Raw genomic sequence first — 20634 nt, forward strand, 5'->3', positions numbered from 1 at the left:
GCCATTGTCTGGTCTCACTCTACATTTATATCATCCCAGTCTTATAAAAGGTTAATAATTTCATAAAGCTAGAAGTGCCACCTCTCACAAAAGGATCTATCAGAAAGGTCAGAGTCACCTCAGTTCCCAGCACTGCTCAGTGATTAAAAACCCCTGGAAAACTGAAAGCACTAGAAGGGTCCTCGTTGAGTTTCCTCTCTTTCCATCAGTGGCTGAGCAAATTCAAGAGAAGAGAGGCCAGCCTGCCAACCCCCAACCCCCTCCCCCACCCTCACTGCCAAATTCGCACATATGCTCTATGACCACATCCCATTACCAGCAGGATAAAATGCTTCCTAGAATCAGTTTTGGTTTAAACACTTTTGTCATCCAGACAAGCCAGGACTACAAAAATTAAATAAATTTCAAATATGTTCCAGCATCCTCAGGATAAGTCACCTATCATGCCTACCATATTATTAGACACTAAGGGCAGTGGAGAAATCATTTTTTGACTTTGACACCTGGGCTTTCAATCAGTTGCACAGGTCCAGCTTCATTCACTTTCTCCAGGTTTGAGCTGGTACTCAACTCACCAAGCCCTCCTGCCCATCACCTCCACCTAATGTTAAGCGTCACCTTGGGCTGAACACAGCAGAGAGAGAGAGATGACTGGATAAGCCATTTACCAACCCGTGGAACACAGAAAGGAAAGTGACGCTTTGCCACTGTTGATTAAGGAGGACCTGACAATCTGGGTTAAACACACGAACAAACAAAAATCAGGGCTCAGAATATCTCCGTGTCGTTAAGAGATCATCTCGCCCGTCTTCGGGACCCCGGTGCAGGGCAGCAGCTCAGGGGTGGTGCCTCCGGGGTGCTCAATAAGGAGCTCGTGTTTCCTTTCAGATCTTTAACTCACTTTCTGGCCAAACAAAGCAGAACTGAGTGTTTACGTGTGTGCATTTGGAGTCACAGAACACTAACTGGGCTGGAGACAGAAGACTGCTTCTTAGGTGTAGGGACACTAGGAGGGCGTGTGCCACTTGCAACCCAACTGCACCAACATAATACACACTTTACACCCTGACAACCAAACGTATTTGAAATGCATTTTATAACCACTGAATCCCTAAGGCAAGGACAGAAGCTGTGTCATTGGTGCTCTTTTCCAAAATGGAAGACCAAATGAAAGATCTGGACTGCTTCCCTACTCTCTCCAAAGCTGACCCCTTACCCTAACACACGCACACACACACACACACACACACACACACACACACACACTCTTTCACTCACTTGAGTCGACAATGCACAGCTCCAAGAACCATTAACTCACCAGCAGGCTGGGTCACAAGACAATAGCATTATCCATTAGTTAAAATACAACCCCACTGGAGACTGAGATTAAAATGCTTATTTACTGTCGGCCACAGATATGTTTCTTGTTGCATTTTCCTCTTATTGTTGGAAAAGCATTTATCAGGGAGAATCAGGAGTCTGGAGGGAACGGAACTGGTGTGAGCCAGGTACCCGGAGAAGAGATAATCTAAACAACACCTACACTTCCTTATTATAAGCTACACTCCTTCTTTAACTGACCACATCATAAACATTCTAAAATAGATTTATGATCTACATGTTCAGGGGGTCAGAGTTATCTACCTCCCTTCTTCAACGGGGGGAAGAAAAAAGCAGCCTGGGAGACCACTGTTTAGAAGGGCAATTACATACTTAGAAAAACTAAAATCAATATCTGTTGTCGCACTTCTCTCTCCCCCTCAGTAAGATCGTGGTTGTTTTAGGAGGATACAAGCTTCTGAAATGCAGCCTTAACAAACAAAACATTGCTCAACTGTTCCAGAGGCAGGTGTCATAAACAAGCAGCCACATGGCAAACATATTGATTTCCCAGTCCTTATCTCACGGCAACCAGTGCTCAGTTACCAGGCTTCTTTAATATGTAATTTACTGCAGGGGAAGGACAGCAGGGCCCAGGATGTCTGAAATATTTACTGGAGAATTCGGCGGTGGCATGGAGGCTTCCCACAAGGGGTGGCAACGTGCAAGTAACTATGAAACCTGGCTTGAAAACCACAGTTGATCAATTTCCAAACTGTTGAACGAAAAGGCTTGACCCCACCCCTCTCGTCCTAGCCAACAACCCATGACTCTGGCACCATTGATCTTCATCAACTATGTTCAGGCTCTGAAAATCTAGCTTCCAGCCGTTGTTATTTACATATGGATGTTTAATTTCTGCCAAAACACTACAAATAAATTACCTTTTATCTGTTACATGGGTTATACTGGACCCTTCACTTGCTTCACAGCCCAACTGACTCAAGACAAAAATAAAGAGGACCCCGGCAGGGTGCGGATTTCAAAAGCTCCCATGCCTCGTGAGAGTGTCGGAGTTGGGTTTTTTTTTTTTTTTTCCTTTTAATTTAAGTCAGACTTCTTACATATCCCAAGCTGCAAAGCACCAAAAAAGATCCAACGCTAATTAAAAGCAATCAATGTATGGTTACATTAAGTGGGAAAGCAGTTCTGTGTCTGGCGTTAAAGGTTGTAGGTTTAAAATAAACCTAGAAATGCCAAAGTTAAGCATTTTCAGATCAGCGCCAAGGCGCCCACACGCCTGGTACTATATATACGGCGAGCCCCATACCTACACATGCTGGCCATTAAACCCTTAGACGCACAGAACGAGGCTGCTGGCTGCAACGCCACCATGGGGTAGAGGAAACTTCCATTTCCAGAACTGATATTTTCATCTTGAGATGCTAACTTATTTGGGCATAGATTTTTTTCACTGTGAATTTCCTTAGGAGTTTTAAATTTTTCATTTAACTAAAAATCCAACTAAGAGGAGCTGAAAAGTTTCTGTTCAGAAGCTCACAAAAATCTCTGGCTATGTCTGCAACCCTTGGCGGGGGGACGAGACTCACCACAGATGGGGAACAGAAAGCTTCTAAAAACCTGACCACACAGGTACAAAGTCAAAAAGCATAAACACCTCTTCCACAATTTTCAGAAATTTTGCAAACCCAGAATGAATTTCCTTCCTCACTGAAACCTCCCTGTGTTTGTAAAACCACAGACATTTTTAAAAATTACTGACATAGAATAAAAATCAGGGGGGGAGATTTTCCTCAGCCTTCTCTCTGGGAAGAGGTCAACCAGAGAAAGTATCAGAGCTAAAAAGGGGAGACGTTTCTAGAACCACATGAGTAATAACAACACAGAGCCTCAGCAAGTAATCGTACCACCTGAGATGTGGATGAAAGTATTTTATCCTGCCGATGACAATACTGATGGTTTAAGGGTGCCAGGCTAGTGGCTGATAATCAATACTATATCTAGGTAACAGTTTTTTTAACATTTATCAGAGGGCTTTTAACAGTATGATAACCTAAGTGTTTTCCAAGAAATTTTGTCTCAAAAGCCAGGTATCGGAATTAATGTAATTTTTTATCATGGTAAATCAGACATTACATTAAAATGTACTATTTTAGCTATTTTTAAGTGCATACATCAGTGGCACTAAGTACATGCAACCACCACCATCACCCATCCACAGAATGTTTTCATCATTCCAAACTGAAACTCTGTCCCCATTAAACACTAACTCCCTATTCCTACCCCCACCAGCCCCGGTAACCTCTATTCTACTTTCTCTCTCTACGACTAAGTGCCCCTTATAAACCTAGATACTTATAGAAATGGAACCACACAAGACTTACCTTTTATGTCTGGCTTATTTCATGTAGAATAATGTCTTCAAGGATCAGCCATGCTACATCAAGTGCATGTGTCAGGACTTCCTTCCTTTTTAAGGCTGAATAATATTCCACTGTATGTATTTACCACATTTTTAATCTATCGATTCATCTGTCAGTGGACACATCCACTCTTTAGCCATTGTGAATAATGCTGCTACTAACACGGGTGTGCCAGTTATCTGTTTTTTAAGTCCCTGCTTGCCATTCTTATGGGTCCATACCCAGAAATGGAACTGCTCATGAAACACATTTTTGTTCCCTTAAAAGGAATCTGTTGTTTGTGTTTTGGTCTCCAACACCTTCATCAGAACCAAAAAAAAAAAAAAAGTCAGAATCAATTTGGAAAACTGCAGTCAACAATGTTGCTAGAGCAGAAGGCCATGCAGAGAGTGCCTCTGAGGTTATAAAAGGGCCAGTGAAGTGTGACTCCGGCCACAAACTGAGAGCTGCAGCTGAAACCCTTCACTTCCTCGCTTGAGGGGTGAGAGTTTCACGTTCAGCACCAGAAGTGCACCTGAACAGAGGAAGATCTGTAGGGTACGAGGATTGTAGCTCAACGCTTAATGAATGATCTGAATATGCCATTACTGCCTGGCACCTTTATGAGCTAACAGTGTTAAAAACTCAGGCATATTTTTCTGACATGACCTTATTTAAACCTGCTGGAGACTTACTGTACTAAGCAGCATGTGAAAAACTAGCATGCTGACATTTCAGGTCATGCAAACATGCAGGAGACTTCCGAGGTCTGTTCTCTCAGCTCCCAACAGCTTAATAACTTAAAATGCCAAGGTAAAAAATTACATGTATATCTTTTAGGATACATATGTTTAGAGGTCTGTCTCACCACAAGTCAAAAAATCATAGACAATCCAAACTCTCCAAATTAATGAAAAACCGGACATTAGCTTTCCACCATCCAAAGCCTGGCAACATATTTCAGCTCCACTGGAGATAAAACAAGAGACAAGAGAAAAGGCAATTTTAGGTTCCTCCAAGGGAAGCCGCAGCTTTAATATTAAAATGGCCCTGGGATGTTCAGACTATGAGGAATTTACTTTTTCATAGAATAAACTTTTCTTTTAAACTCCCTTTTTTTTTTTTTTAATACAGTGTCTTAAGTAGATCTTTTGGAATTTACAAGATAAATACTGGTAATTTGATTCTTATCTTCTCTAAATCCAATTCTAAGCCAATTTTGTGTAAAGGACACTAATTATAGCCTACAGGGAGAGAAAAGGTAACCTATCAGAGCGAATACATTTGAAACATTTAAAAGGCTATGGGACCCTGAAAAGTTAAATAGATTTCAAATCTATCGGAGTAAGAATAATAATTAGTTAAATGGAAATTATTCTCAGGCCCTGGTCTACTTACCATGGGCCCTTCAGAGTCTTGTCAATACAGCACCCAAGGGCGCTCAGGCTAAAGGGACCTGGGGTTACCCTACCACTGGCCTAGGCCTGGCAGTGGCTTTTTAAAGACCCAGCCGTGATGAGCAACACTGCAAGAAAAGAGGTGAGCAAATCGGATCTTCCTGCAAAGGGCTGAACTCTGCCTTGCTAACGGGTCTCTCCCTCCCAGCTCCATATCCATGCCGAAGAAACTGGTTGCATAAGCAGCTGTGCTTTTCCAAACTCAACCCCACAGACAGCAACACCAGGGACTGGGGGCTGTGTGCATGCGCATGGCCACTCCTACCCCTTCCTGTTGTTTTTCTTGGCCTTGATCACCAGAGACAGTCATGCTACGAGGATGCCATAAACCCCACCTGACGTTTCTGGCAGCTTTAAGGACACCAGGGCGGGCAGAGAGGCCCCCGGCCCCCGTGGAGTTGAGCCGCAGCGGCTCGCAGCCTGGTGCAGTAGCTGTAGGGCCCTGACTGGCTCTGGGCTGAAGGAACCCAGACGGGAGGAGGGATCAGTGAAACCCTCGGGAGGCCTTGGCTTTGGGAAACTCTGGCTCCCGCTCACTGACACTCAATGGGCTGATGGCTCGAAACATCTCACTAGAATAGCTTTCATTTCAGGACCCCTCCAAGCACAGAAGCCTCCGTGGACCAGCAGCCTTGCATACCTGACTGAGGGCTGACCAGATGCGAACCCACCCCATCCCACCCAATGAAAAAGGGGCACCTTCTCTAACTCATAGAAAAGCTCTGTGTGGAGTGCTGGCAGCCAAGTTTGAGCCCACACAGAAACTTCCTGAGCGGCAGTGGCTCTCGGGAGGCCCCTTTCCATTGTCTGCACACCCAAGTTCCCCCTCTGACTCCCAGAAGCTGGGTGCCCAATCGGTCACAACACTGAAGTTCATGGGGTGGCCTGTGCCCTCACCAACCATAAAGGAAACTAAACCTTTCTGAGTGGCCTGTGTGAATGAACCAACATCTCAGACTACTGGTGGACTAATCAGGCATGCTCTCCTGAAAAGTCCAAAAATATACTTCTAAGAGCCGATATGGAAGAATTTAACCAGAGAAGGGCTTCAAGTCTGAATCCATGACATCATCACTATTTCAAATGCAGCAAGACAGAGGGAAAAAGTGTCTCTTGACAATGCAAGAATCATCCAGAACCATTCCTCATGTATGACAGATAGTCCCAAAGAGCTAGTGTGAGGCCTTTTTTATAAACCATCTAGAAAATGGACATGGGTTAAGTGGGAGAAATAAGGTTCTCCATGTTTCTACAGATTAGTCCCTCAGAGAAGCCAGGCAGCAGAGAAATCAGTACTGGCTAAGAGGGAAAACCCCTTTGGCTGTGTCTTTCCAATCTTTTTCTCCTGTCAGCTGGACAGGACATAGAAATGGCCTGAAGGGTGAGCACACAGTAAGGAGATTTTCTGAGGCTCTTTATAATTCTGTATTAAGGTTCCACCACCCTTCTCCGGGCCTTTTGCTCACTCCCTCGAGGTGTCTTCTTACTTCTGCTTGTGGCTGTTTATTAACTGCCTCTTGGGAAGATGGGCAAGAACATGAGGGGGTTGCCCCCAAAAGAGAAGCCGGGGTGGTAAGTGTAAGGGGGCAGGGAGGTGCAGAAAACAAAAGCTGAGAGGAAGATGGCCCCTCTGTAGCTGGGGAATACCAGCTTCCCCAACTGCACGACCAGCCAGGGCTTCCAAATGTCCAAGGCTCTCTAAACAGGCTTGAATTTAACCATTCTGTGCCACTGCTAATCTGTGGCCCTGATTTTTGGTTCTGGACATTCAAAGATAGAATTAAAGGGCAAAGGCAAAGACATTTGAGGCTTCCACACCTATCTGGACTCAACCACTGGAGTCACAGCAGGTCAATGAGAAAAACACTGTCAGGCTTCCAGAATTTACCAATGCAGGGTAGGTACTTGTGGTTTTTTTTATCTCCTTTTAACGGGTAATTTTGGGGTGGGGTGTGGCATGGGTGTGCTTTCATCTGTTCCACAATCTCGAACCTTAATGCTTTGAATGTTCTTCTGGAAAACTTCTCTTCCTTTGATCAAGTAACGCAGACCAGAGGGTGACAAGTGTAAAGAACCCCAAGAGCCAGGGAGGATGGAAGGAAGGCTGGGGTCACTACAAAGTGGGGTCCCCAACCTGGCTCCTCAGACTGAGAAAGGGACTGTGCCTGGTTAGTTTGAAAGAAAAGAACCCTATGTGAGCCAACCCCACGTGTTATCTGACCCAGAGGTTACAACACTTCTATATATCAGGCAGATGCTATCACTGCCCCCATTTTACAGATGGGATTAACGAGGGGAGGCAAAATCAGGAAACGGCAGCTACAAGAATACAAGAGCTCATGGAAGTTGACTCGCTGCCCATGAAATTGTTCTTTGGAGAGAGGAGAGTTGGGGAGGAGACTGGGGTCCCCTCTACACTTTACTCCCAACCATAGCTCCTGTGAGACCAGGGGCCCACTAGGAGAAACCCTGAGGAGAAAGGAAGGCTTTGCTACAATAAAATTGAGAGGATCAAGATGTGCAGTGCCGCCCCTGCCCCCGCCCCCACCCCCAGACCGCAGAATTAGCCCTAAGGAGCAGCCCAGAGCTGTCTCCACACGCACAGGCTCAGAATCCCAGCGGCGACCCTCGCACTCTCGCCCTCGGCGAGCCCAGGCCAAACTGCTGGTGACAAAAAGCCCTTCAGAGCTCCGGGTGCCCCCACCTTCTGTAGCAAGCCCTGGAAGGCCTGAGTGCACAAACACAGTACCCTTTCACTGCAGCCTCTCGGGGCTCCCGTTTCACTGGGGCCGTGAAAGAGAGTACTGTAAATAAAAGAGGCCTGGCTGACCTGTCCCAGCCCCGGCCCTCCAGCTCCTCGACTGTAACAGAGCTGCCGGTCAGCAGAGCCTCAGGGGCGCTGCACGGCCCCACACCCACGGGGTACCATGGGGCAGGAAGACCCTGGCTGGTCTGGGGGTGTCAGGGAGGAGGGGTGCACGGGCTTGGCCAGTCTCAGTGACTTTGAGGCATTTAAGCACGTGTTTCAATGGCTGCAGGAAGATCAGCTCAGAACACCAGTGCATGACTGGTTGAGGAGAGGGGGGAGGGGAGGCCATTTGGTTTTGTTCTCTTTGTCCAGTCAACTGGACAAAAGCAAGGAGAAGGGGAGTGGGCGGAGAGACTGGAGTCCACCCTGATCACAGCCACAGGACACCATCCCGGGAAGCTACAGAAGCAGAAAGGAACCAACCGTATCACACTGGGTACAGTTACATAATTACAAGAAAACATCAAGCAAAGAAAGAAAGATAAGATTAGGAAAAAGGAAAAAGGCACAAGGAAGTACAGAAGTAGCAACCCAACCCTCATACCCAGAAACAGAGGCCAAACCCCACACGGGAGACGCTCAGCCCAGAGCTGGTCAGCAAGGCAGTGGCGGAAGTTGGCACAAACAGGTTAGGAGAATTCACATCTATTGGCTATTTGACAGAGCTTAGGGAAAGACGCAACAATATGATGAAAGGTCCTCTATTAAATGCCTGTAGCTTGTCTTCTCTGCAGCCAGGTAGGAGGACAAAGACGTAAGGACCTTTAACCACCCCATGACACCCACTGTAATTTCCACTAACTCCACCTTGGGAGGGAGCGGGGGATAAAACCTGAAACTTGGAGGACAAAACAAATAAGCAGAAACAACAAAGTCAGATACATTTTGCTTAAACTTCCCACAAAGATAAAATGCTGCAGGGGGAAAAAAAAAAGGCAGAAAGAATCTGAGAATTTGGTAGAAATATTAGTTATAAGAAAGGGCAGACAGCCATGGGGCACACACCCCTATCTCGGCCAGGAAAGCCAAGGTCTCAGAACTTTCTCACTGACAGCCTGGGGCTGGTCCACATGGCATCTAAGAAAATGAAGTCCTTTTTTAAGTTTGCCAATGAGCTTCCCAGGATGGAGGGACCATAAAGCCTGAGTCTCTAAGCCATGGACAGGGAAGTTCTTACCCAGACCTCAGACAAGCCCCAGACAAGGGCTCAACCACACAGGCTCTCTAAAACTACCTTCTGATCACCGGAAAGTCCAGGCATTTCTGTGATGTGGGGCTGGCGGACAGGAGCCCGGGAGCTCTCTGGCTAGGCCACACTTCCCTCCTTCGCTTCCCAAACCACCAACAGCCTCCCAGGGCCAGCTAGGCAAGGCCTCAACTCAGAGAAACCCCAAAGTTCAAGAGGCCACCCTGTCTTCCCACCCGCTCTTTGCATCAGGCCCCTAGAAATAAAGCAAGGGCTTTCTTCCTGGCCCTCTCAGGCATCGAATGACAAGAATGGCTTCACCCCACCGAAAATATACCTCACCAGGGAGACAGTACCTCATCCACAACCATCCACAGCATGTCACGGCAGGGGACGGAAGAGAAGATCGGACAGAGCCATGCTGAATGACCTAAGGGCACGCCATCACGCTGGGCCTTCAGGTACCTGCCCGTGAAATGGGCACGAGACTATCAGCACCGCTTTTCAGGCCCGAAGGCCACAAGCTGAACTAGATCATCTCTTCGTGTCCCTTCCAGATCTAAGATCTTGATTACAGGAACAATCTCAGCAGCAAACAAGAGCCGCCAAGTGACCCAGAATCAGCCATTTCCTGCCCTGAGCCTGGCCGGATGCCCCAGGGAGGCTGTGCGTGGAGTTAAGAGACCTGCACCTGCCATCCGGGTGCCTATAAAACCCGTGGACCTTTACAATGCAAACACTTTGGGACTTACTTGCCAAGTCGAAAAGGACAGAAAAGGGAAGGAGCCGTCCAGCCTCCCTGCCCCTCTCATCAGGTTCGCCAGGCCAGCAGAGAACACACAGCACTCTGGCAAACTCAGGTGCAAAAGGATGATTCCCCACCGAGCCCTTCAGGACAAGAGCCAGATGGTCCTCCCCTCTGCCTCCTCACCAGCTAGCTCAGCAGCCTCTGCCTCTCCCCGTCTATGCCTAGTCTTGAACAGGGACAATTTCTAGTAGCTGAGAGCAGGCTGATCCCTACCCCCAGGTCTTGGGGATCAGAGACGCCCTCTACAACTCAACCCACTGAACACATCACAGGTCACCACCTTGTGCCAGGCTGGGCACTGGGAGGAAGAAAAGCCACAGTCTCAGCACTCTTACTGGAGTGATGGTATGGAACTCAGTGCAGTGGTACCAGTGTGAGTCCTTGTACGAGTCCTTCCCTTCAGGATCAGCCCCTTCTTGGTTCCCTTAACCCACAGGGAATCCCCAGAGGAACCAGCGAATGTCCACCCCCTGGGCCCTGCCACCCTTCCCAGCAAAGCTCTCCCTGACACCTTTGCTCCAAGGATTGCTGCTCACTGGAATGTGGATCTCCTCTGGGGGTGCTGGAGGGTGAGGGAAGAGGAGGATCCAGTTGTAGGGGCTCGTGGCTCTTGGCCCCGGGGGCCTGCTCATTGTCACCTAGTGGGTAAAGGCAGGCAGTTGTATACTGTATGCCTGCGCTTACACAACAAGGCACTGTATCCACATTCCCAGCCACCCCCCTCCTTTACACAGTGTTTGCACACCCCAGCCCTTGCTGCTGCCTGGCCGATTCCTGCCATAATAAAGATGCCAATTAGGACAAATTTGGCACCAATCAAAAAAGGGGTGGAGGAAAGCAGACAGAAAAAAGAAAAGATAAAAGAAAAAGCTCCAAGCAAAGATAGTTCTGCTTCGACAGTCCCCAAGCCCGGGACCACTTTCTGGGTTTTCTTTTTACTACCAGCTTTGCCTTGATGGCTAACCCTTAGGTGCTGTTGTGATTGTTCAGTCACTAAATCGTGTCCAACTCTTTGTGAGCTCATGGGCTGGTCCTCCTCTATCTCCTGGAATTTGTTCAAATTCATGTCCATTGAGTGATGGACATGCCATTTAACTATCTCTAACTCCTATGGTTTTTCCAGTAGTCATGTATGGATGTGAAAGTGAAAGTGAAGTCGCTCAGTCGTGTCCGACTCTTAGCGACCCCATGGACTACAGCCCACCAGGCCCTCCATCCATGGGATTTTCCAGGCAAGAGTACTTGAGTGGGGTGCCATTGCCTTCTCCGTTAACAGCGGCTAGGCATATTATATTTACTTGGAGCTGGTACACTTGGTGACAGCCTTAGTGCCCTCGGACACGGCGTGCTTGGCCAGCTCCCCAGGTAGCAGCAAGCGCACGGCGGTCTGGATCTCCTTGGATGTGATAGTCAAGCGCTTGTTGTAATGCGCCAGGCGCGATGCCTCGCCAGCGATGCGCTCGAAAATGTCGTTGACGAAGGAGTTCATGATTCCCATGGCCTTGGACGAGATGCCGGTGTCCAGATGGACTTGCTTCAGCACCTTGTACACATACACGGAGTAGCTCTCCTTGCGGCTGTGCTTGCGCTTCTTGCCGTCCTTCTTCTGGGCCCTGGTCACAGCTTTTTTAGAGCCCTTTTTAGGGGCAGGAGCAGACTTAGCCGGTTCAGGCATGGCTATAATGACAACACCCAGCAACACAGAAAGATCTTGAAAAAATCTTCAAGGTCTTTCAAGTGGATATGAGAGTTGGACTATAAAGAAAGCTGAGCACCAAAGAATTGATGCTTTTGAACTGTGGTGTTGGAGAAGACTCTTGAGAGTCCCTTGGACAGCAAGGAGATCCAACCAGTCCATTCTAAAGGAGATCAGTCCTGAATATTCATTGGAAGGACTGATGGTGAAGCTGAAGCTCCAATACTTTGGCCACCTGATGCGAAGAACTAACTCATTTGAAAACACTCTGATGCTGGGAAAGATTGAAGGCAGGAGGAGAAGGGGACGACAGAGGATGAGATGGTTGGATGGCATCACCGACTCAGTGGACATGAGGTTGAGTAAGCTCTGGGAGTTGGCAATGGACAGGGAAGCCTAGCATGCTGCAGTCCATGGGGTCACAATGAGTCGGACATGACTGAGCAACTGAACTGAACTGAAATAAACCCTTAGTACTACACTGCAGATATTCAGAAAGCTCAGCCCACTCGTTTCATAATAATGCCACCATTCATCAGACAACCTCCAGTTCACTACGCAACAAGATTCGTGGAACATTTACAATATCCAGGGCATGGCACTGGACTTGGGGGAAAGAGGAGAGGAGGAGGGATGGCTATGGAACTGAAGAGCACCCAGATGGTACTCAGAAAGGATGTCGGAGGGAAGAAATGAACAGAGATAATAAGCATCAAGTTTTATCTATACCCCTTTGCATGGGAGGTTTCCGAGGGCATCTTATTTCCCACTGGCAGCCAAGGGGAGGATGCACCAAGAAAGGCTGGGAGGAGATAGCATTTGTGACTGAATTTGAAATCTCTGGCCCTGCTGTGATGAGTGGAGAAGTTACAGCAATTGAAGGAATGAGTCTGATGCAATAGTAACATGTACTGAGCCTCCATGTGCTGGATGATGGGCTAAAAGGTTATAACTCAGACATGTAAAACACGGTCCCTCCGCTTGAGGGGCATATGTCCTAAGGCGCGTGCTGAGAAAGGGAAGAAGCATAGAAACGTAGCTGGAATCTAGGATCCCTGATGGCTCTGAACACCAAGCTAAGAATTCTCCAGTTGCTTCAGAAAGAGGTAATGGCCACTGTGGGTTTTGAGCAGGGCAGCAGCATGCTCAGAGCTCTGATGGGGAGGATGTGGTGATAAGCCACGGTCAGGGGCATGGCAGGAAGGCCGGTTGGGAGGCTGCGATATCCATTCGATCGAGAGGGAGGAGATGAGCCAGAGAGGCAAAGGGAAGGCAGGGGACACAGACAATGCCACGGTCTGAAGAAGGGGGCAGAGCCTCTGGCAGAACTTGAGGACACAGAGGAGATGCCAGAGGGGCAGTGCTGAACTCAGCCGTACACACCAAGTTCTAGTTTCTGGCAGGACTCGTGTACCCAGCAGGCAGCTAGAAAGGCACGCGTGCAACACAGGGAAGACAAACATACCAGCGACAGAGATCTGGAAGTCTTCCACAGAGAGCAGACCACAGAAACCAGGAGATGGCCAAGGAGGAGACTGGAGAGAGGGGCAGCAGCCGGGACATCGTCTCAGGGCCACCTTCAGCCACCACGGACACACGGTGACAGCCCCCACCCGCCTCTGCTGTGAAGAGGAGACGCTACCAGCACTTGGCAGACGAGGAAGCAGGCCATGGGGACCAAAGTGTCTGCCCCTCGGCAAGAGGCAAAGACATGTAGAAAACAGACAACCAACAAGGACCTACCGTACACCACAGGGAACTGTATTCAGTATCACCTAACAATCTACAGCTGGAAAGAATCTGAAAAAGAATGTGTGTGTGTGTAACTGATTTACTTTTGCTGTACGCCTGAAAGTAACGCAACACTGTATATCAACTACACTTCAGTTTTCTCAAAAAAAAATTTTAATAAAAAAGTTCACCAACGAAGATTTTAAATAAAGGCAAGCAGAGATCCTGCAGAAGTCACGTAGTAGATCACACTGCCTCTAGGGAGGGAGCTTCAGGAATCTTGAGGCGGATGGGCAGGGGGGTTGATGTTACAGAGTCCAGGAAGGTACACTGCTTTCGAGAACTAGGAGGTCACAGGCAGCCTTTGAAATAAGAGCATCAGCACAGTCACCCTGATGAAGGCAGGATGGAGATAAACCAAGGAGCATCCTGGGGCAGGAAAACCTAAGTCCAAAGCTGAGGAGAGGGAACCTGGAAGCCCAAGCATTTCTGCAACAGCACCTGGGACTTCCGTGGTAGCACAGTGGACAAGAATCCACCTGTCAAAGCAGGGGACATGAGTCTGACCCCTGGTGCAGGAAGATTCCACATGCCGAGAAGCAACTGAGCCGGTGAGCCTCACCTATTGAAGCCCCCGCACTCACAGCCCAGGTTCCACAAGAGAAGCCCACGCACCGCAACCAAGAGTAGCCCCCTGCTCACCCCAACTAGAGAAAAGCCCCCGAGCAGCAACGAAGACCCAGCACGACCAAAAATAAATAAATAAAATTATTTCTTAAAAACCCCAGCACCCACCCCCGTGGGTGGTTGGGAGGATGAAGTATATTCACGCTCATGAAGGGCTTACTCCAGAGCAGGTGCCCACTTAGCTGTAATTTATGGAATCACTGCCACATGTTCAGCAAGGCATCAGGTAGTTGAGGGACAGAGGATGGATAAACCACCATCACCGCCCTCACAGAACCTGTGCGGTAGCTGGGGAGACGAAACGCGAGCCCAAACAGCCTGGTAAGAAGGCCGTGCAGCTTATCCTGAAATGGTGTATATTTAGAAACGCTTAGAAACACTTGTCGGGGCAAGGTGGGGGGTGGGGGTGGCAAACGGTGAGAAGGAGCTTCCACGGAGGCCTGGGTTGGAGACCACAGAGAAAGAGGACAACTCAGGTCTGGCAGGGATGGGGGTGGGGGAGTAGAAAACGCCCCAAACAAAAGCACTTTCATTCCAAACCCTGCTCTCCTGGAAGGCCCAGGGCTGAGTTTGAGCTGCTGCATCATGTTTGCCAAGAGTAGAGATTGAATGTGAGAAAGGACAGGTGTGCGCCAGGTCTAAGGGGGCCCATTCAGTGTCACTGACCAGGCGGCTCCATGAGGCAGTGAGTGTTGCTCAGTTGCGTCCGACTCTTTGCAATCCCATGGACTGTAGCCTGCCAGGCCCCTCTGTCCATGAGACCCTCCATGCAAGAATACTGGAGTGGGTAGCTATTCCCTTCTCCAGATGATCTTCCTGACCCAGGGATTTAGCCCAGATCTCCTAAATTGTAGGCAGATTCTTAACTGTCTGAGCCACCAGGGAAGCCCCAAAGAGACAGTTCTCTCTCCCAAAGTGGGGTGTGGACTGTGGGAAGGAGTTAGGATGGGAAAGAACTTTGGGGGAAAAGCCAGCATCCAATCAAAGCTGCTCGTAAAGCTCTACACCACTTCCATCCCACTCCCAAATACTCAAGAGAAGGCTGGATAACAACAGAGTGGGGTTAGCATCCTGAGCGACTTTATGGCCTCTCCTCTCCCAGGTGTGTCTTCTACGAAAATCTCAGTTACCCAACCTCCAACCAACTCAGCCTTGCCCAGAACTGCTAGCCTGGCATTCAAAGAGCTTCAAGACCTGGCCCTGATCCATTTTTTCTGCCTGCTCTCCCATTCATCCCATGTCCATCCCCCACTCCAGCTCACTGAGCTGTCTGTGGGCCACCTGCCCAAATACATACACGGTCAGTCACCTTTTCTCACTTCCCAGCTAGAAATGGCAATATCTATCTCTACTTCTCCAAATCCTTGCCATCATCCAAGACCAGCCAAATGACACCTCCTCCATGAATCCCTCCTGAAGCTTCAATCAGAACTGTTCAATTCCTCTCCTGTGCTCCCCTAGTATCTCACTAATACAATAATTGAGCATATCTCTGATAAACACACACACACAGAGCCATATACATGTGTGTGGCTATCATATGTTTTACTGTGAGCTCTTAAGAGGCTTTATTAACAGCCGTGTGCTACCTCACAACACTTGGTAAGCACCCAGCACACAGCAGGTGCTCAGTAAATGTCTTTTGAATTGAATACCCATGGCTAAATCCTCACTTTATTAGGGAGTTCTTTAAACTATGGTAACAGTCCATTAGTGGGTCTTGATTAACAAATGTCAAATGAAACAGGAGAGATAAACAGAAGAGAAAATATCAGCGCCCATAACATATAATACAGATAAAGTTCTGCTGAAACTTCAGTTTCAGGTATACTTGTGTTAAGGCCTGGGTCTAGATGAAAAATGCACTGTTCTGTAGGCCACAGCCTCCATTCTAGGATAAACCAGCAAGGAAAAAAGCTAGTTATCACAGGTTTCATCCAAAACATAACTTCCAGAGAATTCCTGGGGGGAAAGGGGTCACTACCCATTCACTCGCCCTTGACTCCACAGCTTCAGAACAGAATCATCATGGTTCAGTTCAGTTCAGTCACTCAGTCGTGTCTGACTCTTTGCGACTCCATGAATCACAGCATGCCAGGCCTCCCTGTCCATCACCAATTCCCGGAGTTTACTCAAACTCACGTCCATTAAATCGGTGATGCCATCCAGCCATCTCATCCTCTGTTGTCCCCTTCTCCTCCTGCCCCCAGTCCCTCCCAGCATCAGAGTCTTTTCCAATGAGTCAACTCTTCGCATGAGGTGGCCAAAGTACTGGAGTTTCAGCTTTAGCATCATTCCTTCCAAAGAAATCCCAGGGCTGATCTCCTTTAGAATGGACTGGTTGGATCTCCTTGCAGTCCAAGGGACTCTCAAGAGTCTTCTCCAGCACCACAGTTCAAAAGCATCAATTCTTCGGTGCTCAGCTTTCTTCACAGTCCAACTCTCACATCCATACATGACCACTGGAAAAACCATAGCCTTGACTAGACGGACCTTTGTTGGCAAAGTAATGTCTCTGCTTTTCAATATGCTATCTAGGTTGGTCATAACTTTCCTTCCAAGGAGTAAGCGTCTTTTAATTTCATGGCTGCAATCACCATCTGCAGTGATTTTGGAGCCCCCAAAAATAAAGTCTGACACTGTTTCCACTGCTTCCCCATCTATTTCCCATGAAGTGATGGGACCAGATGCCATGATCTTCGTTTTCTGAATGTTGAGCTTTAAGCCAACTTTTTCACTCTCCTTCTTCCCTTTCATCAAGAGGCTTTTTAGTTCCTCTTCACTTTCTGCCATAAGGGTGGTGTCATCTGCATATCTGAGGTTATTGATATTTCTCCCGGCTTGTGCCAGGAGAAATCTTGATTCCAGCTTATGCTTCTTCTAGCCCAGTGTTTCTCATGATGTATTCTGCATGTAAGTTAGGGTTTTGGAATTCAGACAAAGAGTTAGGGTTTTGGAGTTCAGACTGATCATTCTGGTAGGTCCTCTAGACTCGCCCACCAAAGCAGGAAGACCCGGCTCCAGGGCAAATCTGTAACTGGCTTTATGATTAAAAGGGGGGAATGTACAATTTAACCCTTGGCTAACTAGACGACATGCCGGAGCTGCAGTTAATCTAAACACTGTATTTTAAACCTAGAGAGCAACATTTCTAGAAGACCCAGGATCAGTCTGCTCCCAGGACTGCTAACTTGGGCCCCCTTGGAGAAGGGCGTCTGATCCCTGCTAGGCTGCACAGGGCTCTGGATGCTTCTCCTTTCTGACCCTTCATCCCTCCTTCTCCCTACTCATGTCTCATCAACTCTCTCACCCTCATCTCCACTTGCTACCTGGGAATCCCACAGTCTGGCCACAGATCTCTAAACTGGTTCAAAGTCTCCCTCCTCAGAAGCGCTTATTACTCTAAATAATGAATTTCCCAGTCCTAATTAATGCAAAGAAAGGGATGATATACATTTCTCTGTTGCTTTAACTTACAGCTAGTAAGACACTTTGAGGGAAGAGCAGCCTCTAGCTAAAGGGTCAGATAAGCTAAAATCAATATAAGCCACCACCTCGAATCTTTTAAATCACCACCTGCCCTCCCCTGACTATCCCTGAGCCAGACCCCTGCAGTGGGCACACAGCAACCACCAAGCCTGCAAATGACCATCCGTTCTAGCTAATATTCAGAGAGATCATCTCCCATCCAACCCCTAGTTCCTGCTACCCCCAGTGACCTTCCCTACAAAAAGAAAAATCACTGAAGTCTCTGGGAGCAATCAGACAGCCAAGAACAAGGGAAATAACCTCAGGGCAGCCAGAGGAAAGAACAGAAGGCAGACACTCGGAAGACCCATTAATAGAAGTATAACATCTCAAACAACGGAGGTGAGTGTCTGGTTCTTCACCTGCTCATGTCAGTGCATACAACCCTTCTGATGTCTGCAGTGATATAAAACTGACAAATCCAGAAGCACCTAAAACAGTGTTATGAGAATGATGAAGTGAACTAAAATCATGGTATATGGCAAACCACTGCCTAAGTAAGGAAGACACGTAGCTATCCTACAAAGATCTCAAAGGCTGTGGCCCAGAGTCTTTGTGACTCCAAAGAGCAGAAGTAGTGGTGGGGCTGTAAGAACTCTCTGCAAGAAGCATTGGCTGCTCAGGGAACAGCAACATCCCTGCCCTGAGGGGTCCATGGAGAGACTCGGGGGCATGGAACACACGAGAGCCTCAGAATGGGGGCTGGCCACCAAAGTCCTTTCTAGCCTATCACCCATCACAACAGGGCAACGCCAGAAGCCAGGACGCTAGACCCCATCATCCTTTCAAGAGCGGGGAACAGACACACGCTATGGCTCACTTATCCATCTTGAAAGTGGCTGGGAAAGACGGAAAGAAGAAGGCAAGCAAAGTACAATTATTTTCTACCGCGGTTCCCTGGACCCAGCCACTGGGATAGTAGAAAAGCTGGCCTGGGGTTGAGGTTCCAGGACGGGGGCTTCTAGTCAAGTTGTCATTGTGGTTTAGTTGCCAAGTTGTGTCCTATTCTTCCGCGACCCCATGGACGGTAGCCCACTGGGTTCCTCTATCCATGGGATTTCCCAGGCAAGAATACTGGAGTGGGTTGCCATTTCCTCCTCCAGAGGATCTTCCCAACCCAGGGATTGAACCTGCATCTCCTGCACTGGCAGCTGGATTCTTTACCGCTGAGTCACCAAGGAAGGCCCCCTCCGGTCAAGCCCCCAAACCGAATTCTCCAAGCTGGCCTCTAGGGACCCGGGGATATCAGGCAGGGAAGGAGGATGTTTTTCCCGCCTGGTTTAGGAACTGCTTGTTTTCCGTCGTTTTGGGCTATGGGCGGTAGGTGCCAAGCAAGACTGTCCCCCTTTCAGCTTCTCTTTTTTAAGAAAGACAAAGGAGAAAAACAAAACAAGCAAACAGCCGTAGCCCAAGCCCAAGTGTGCACTGTGGGCGGCCTACATGAGCTTCCTTTATCCAACCACAAAAAGGCATCAGTGGAACCAGCGAGGGGCCCTGGAACGGCCTTTCCCAGCAAGGGCCCACTCCTCCGTTGAGGTTAGCAGTTAACCAGGGGCTGGGAGCCGCGGGGCCAACAGACCGAGCCCCTCTTACACAACGCAGCCCTTATCTCCCCCAGCCGCTGTCGCTCTGCAGACACGGGCTTCGGCTGCAACCACAGCCCAGACTGGCCCACGGGAGATACGGGCCCTCCACTCGCTATCAGGCAGGCAAGCGGGGCGCGGACGGTTAGACTGAGCTCAGACCTTCAGGTTTCTATTAAAAGAGCGTCAGACAGCCGGTAACAGTCCGGCTGGCCAGCTTTTCATGGTGTTGTTTCCTCTGATCCCAGGGCTGCAGTCCCCTCTCCCCAGGGCCTCTCCCAGTCCCTCCGCCCACCGAGAAGAGGTGGCAACGGTCCATTTCATGTCACGTCATTCCATCTTGGTAGATGCTGGGTGCAAGACGCAGGGAGAGGGGCTGATGAGTAACCGTAAACAAACTCCTTTGCAGACCTGAAGGCAGAAACAGAGCTGGGGTAGCTTGGGAGCCAGGACACCGGGGGACAAGACGACCAGCCGGGACAGCTTGGACCTTGCCACTTTCCTGCTCAAACACCTTCAGAGGCTCTCAACTGCCCCAGGATAAAGTCCCCGAACTAACAACAGTTAGGTTTATTGAGCAACTACCTTGGTCCAGGTCCCGGGCAGAGTGTGTTAACTGCATTATCTGAAATCCTCAGGCGAGCCCCCATGACATCCCGCATGATAACCCCACCGTAGATGAGGAAACCACAGCTGACGGTGTTTCGGGCGTGTGGCCAAGATCGGAGTCTACACGCGGCTGCGCGACAATCCGTCCTCAGGCCGCCGGTGTTCTCCCCATCCTTCCACCCTGCCTTGTCCCCTCCCTGGCCTGGCACTTTCTGGCACCCCCACCTGACCCCAGCCTACCATTCCAGTATTAACCACCCTCATTCCAGCCAAAGAGAGTTGTATTATCCAGGATCCCAGCATTTACCACCATTGCAACCCCACAGTTTTTCCAAAGAACACTAGCTACATTTCTCCCCCATCCAGAAAGCCCCACAAGGCCAGACCCTCTTGTCTTGTGCACCACTGAATTCCAGGGGCCTAATCTGGGGCCCCTCACACAGTAAGTGTGCAACAACAAAAAAAATTTTTTTAATTAAAAATGAATCCCTCCAGGTGGAAGGCATTTCATCTCCGAATTGCCTTGTGTTTTTTTTTTCCCTGTATATCTGCCATAATCTTTCCATTTTCTACTTTCTCTCCTAGTTATCAACCTACTCATACACATTTGCAGTATTTTAACTCAACTGCTCAAGTTATAAGCTCCTCAAGGGCAAGTCCAATACTCAATACTCAAATATTGAGTCTTACCAATACTCAAAACCCCAAAGCAGTGCACCACCTGCAAACCTAAAGAATTCAGTGCACACTAGTCCACTCGGCCTGAGCAGGAAAGAGGTTAATAAGCACCCCCACAA

General features: G+C 48.6%; 2 protein-coding genes across 5 annotated transcripts in view; both read right to left on the bottom strand.

Annotated features, from left to right (window-relative positions):
* Nucleotides 1-20634, bottom strand: part of ZBTB16 (zinc finger and BTB domain containing 16) — a 204719-nt gene that overhangs the window by 161895 nt on the left and 22190 nt on the right. The window lies entirely within an intron of this gene.
* LOC113905834 (histone H2B type 1-like) lies at nucleotides 11298-11783 on the bottom strand. Its single transcript, XM_027563688.1, has one exon. It carries the CDS (start codon nucleotides 11676-11678, stop codon nucleotides 11298-11300), a length of 381 nt encoding a protein of 126 aa, XP_027419489.1. The 5' UTR covers nucleotides 11679-11783.

The sequence above is a fragment of the Bos indicus x Bos taurus genome, chromosome 15, assembly GCF_003369695.1.
Source record: "Bos indicus x Bos taurus breed Angus x Brahman F1 hybrid chromosome 15, Bos_hybrid_MaternalHap_v2.0, whole genome shotgun sequence".
In the NCBI taxonomy this organism is placed as follows: Eukaryota; Metazoa; Chordata; class Mammalia; order Artiodactyla; family Bovidae; genus Bos; species Bos indicus x Bos taurus.

Bases quoted from the DNA above. Each gene is read 5' to 3' on its own strand.
- LOC113905834 (XM_027563688.1), bottom strand. From the start codon at position 11,678: ATGCCTGAACCGGCTAAGTCTGCTCCTGCCCCTAAAAAGGGCTCTAAA.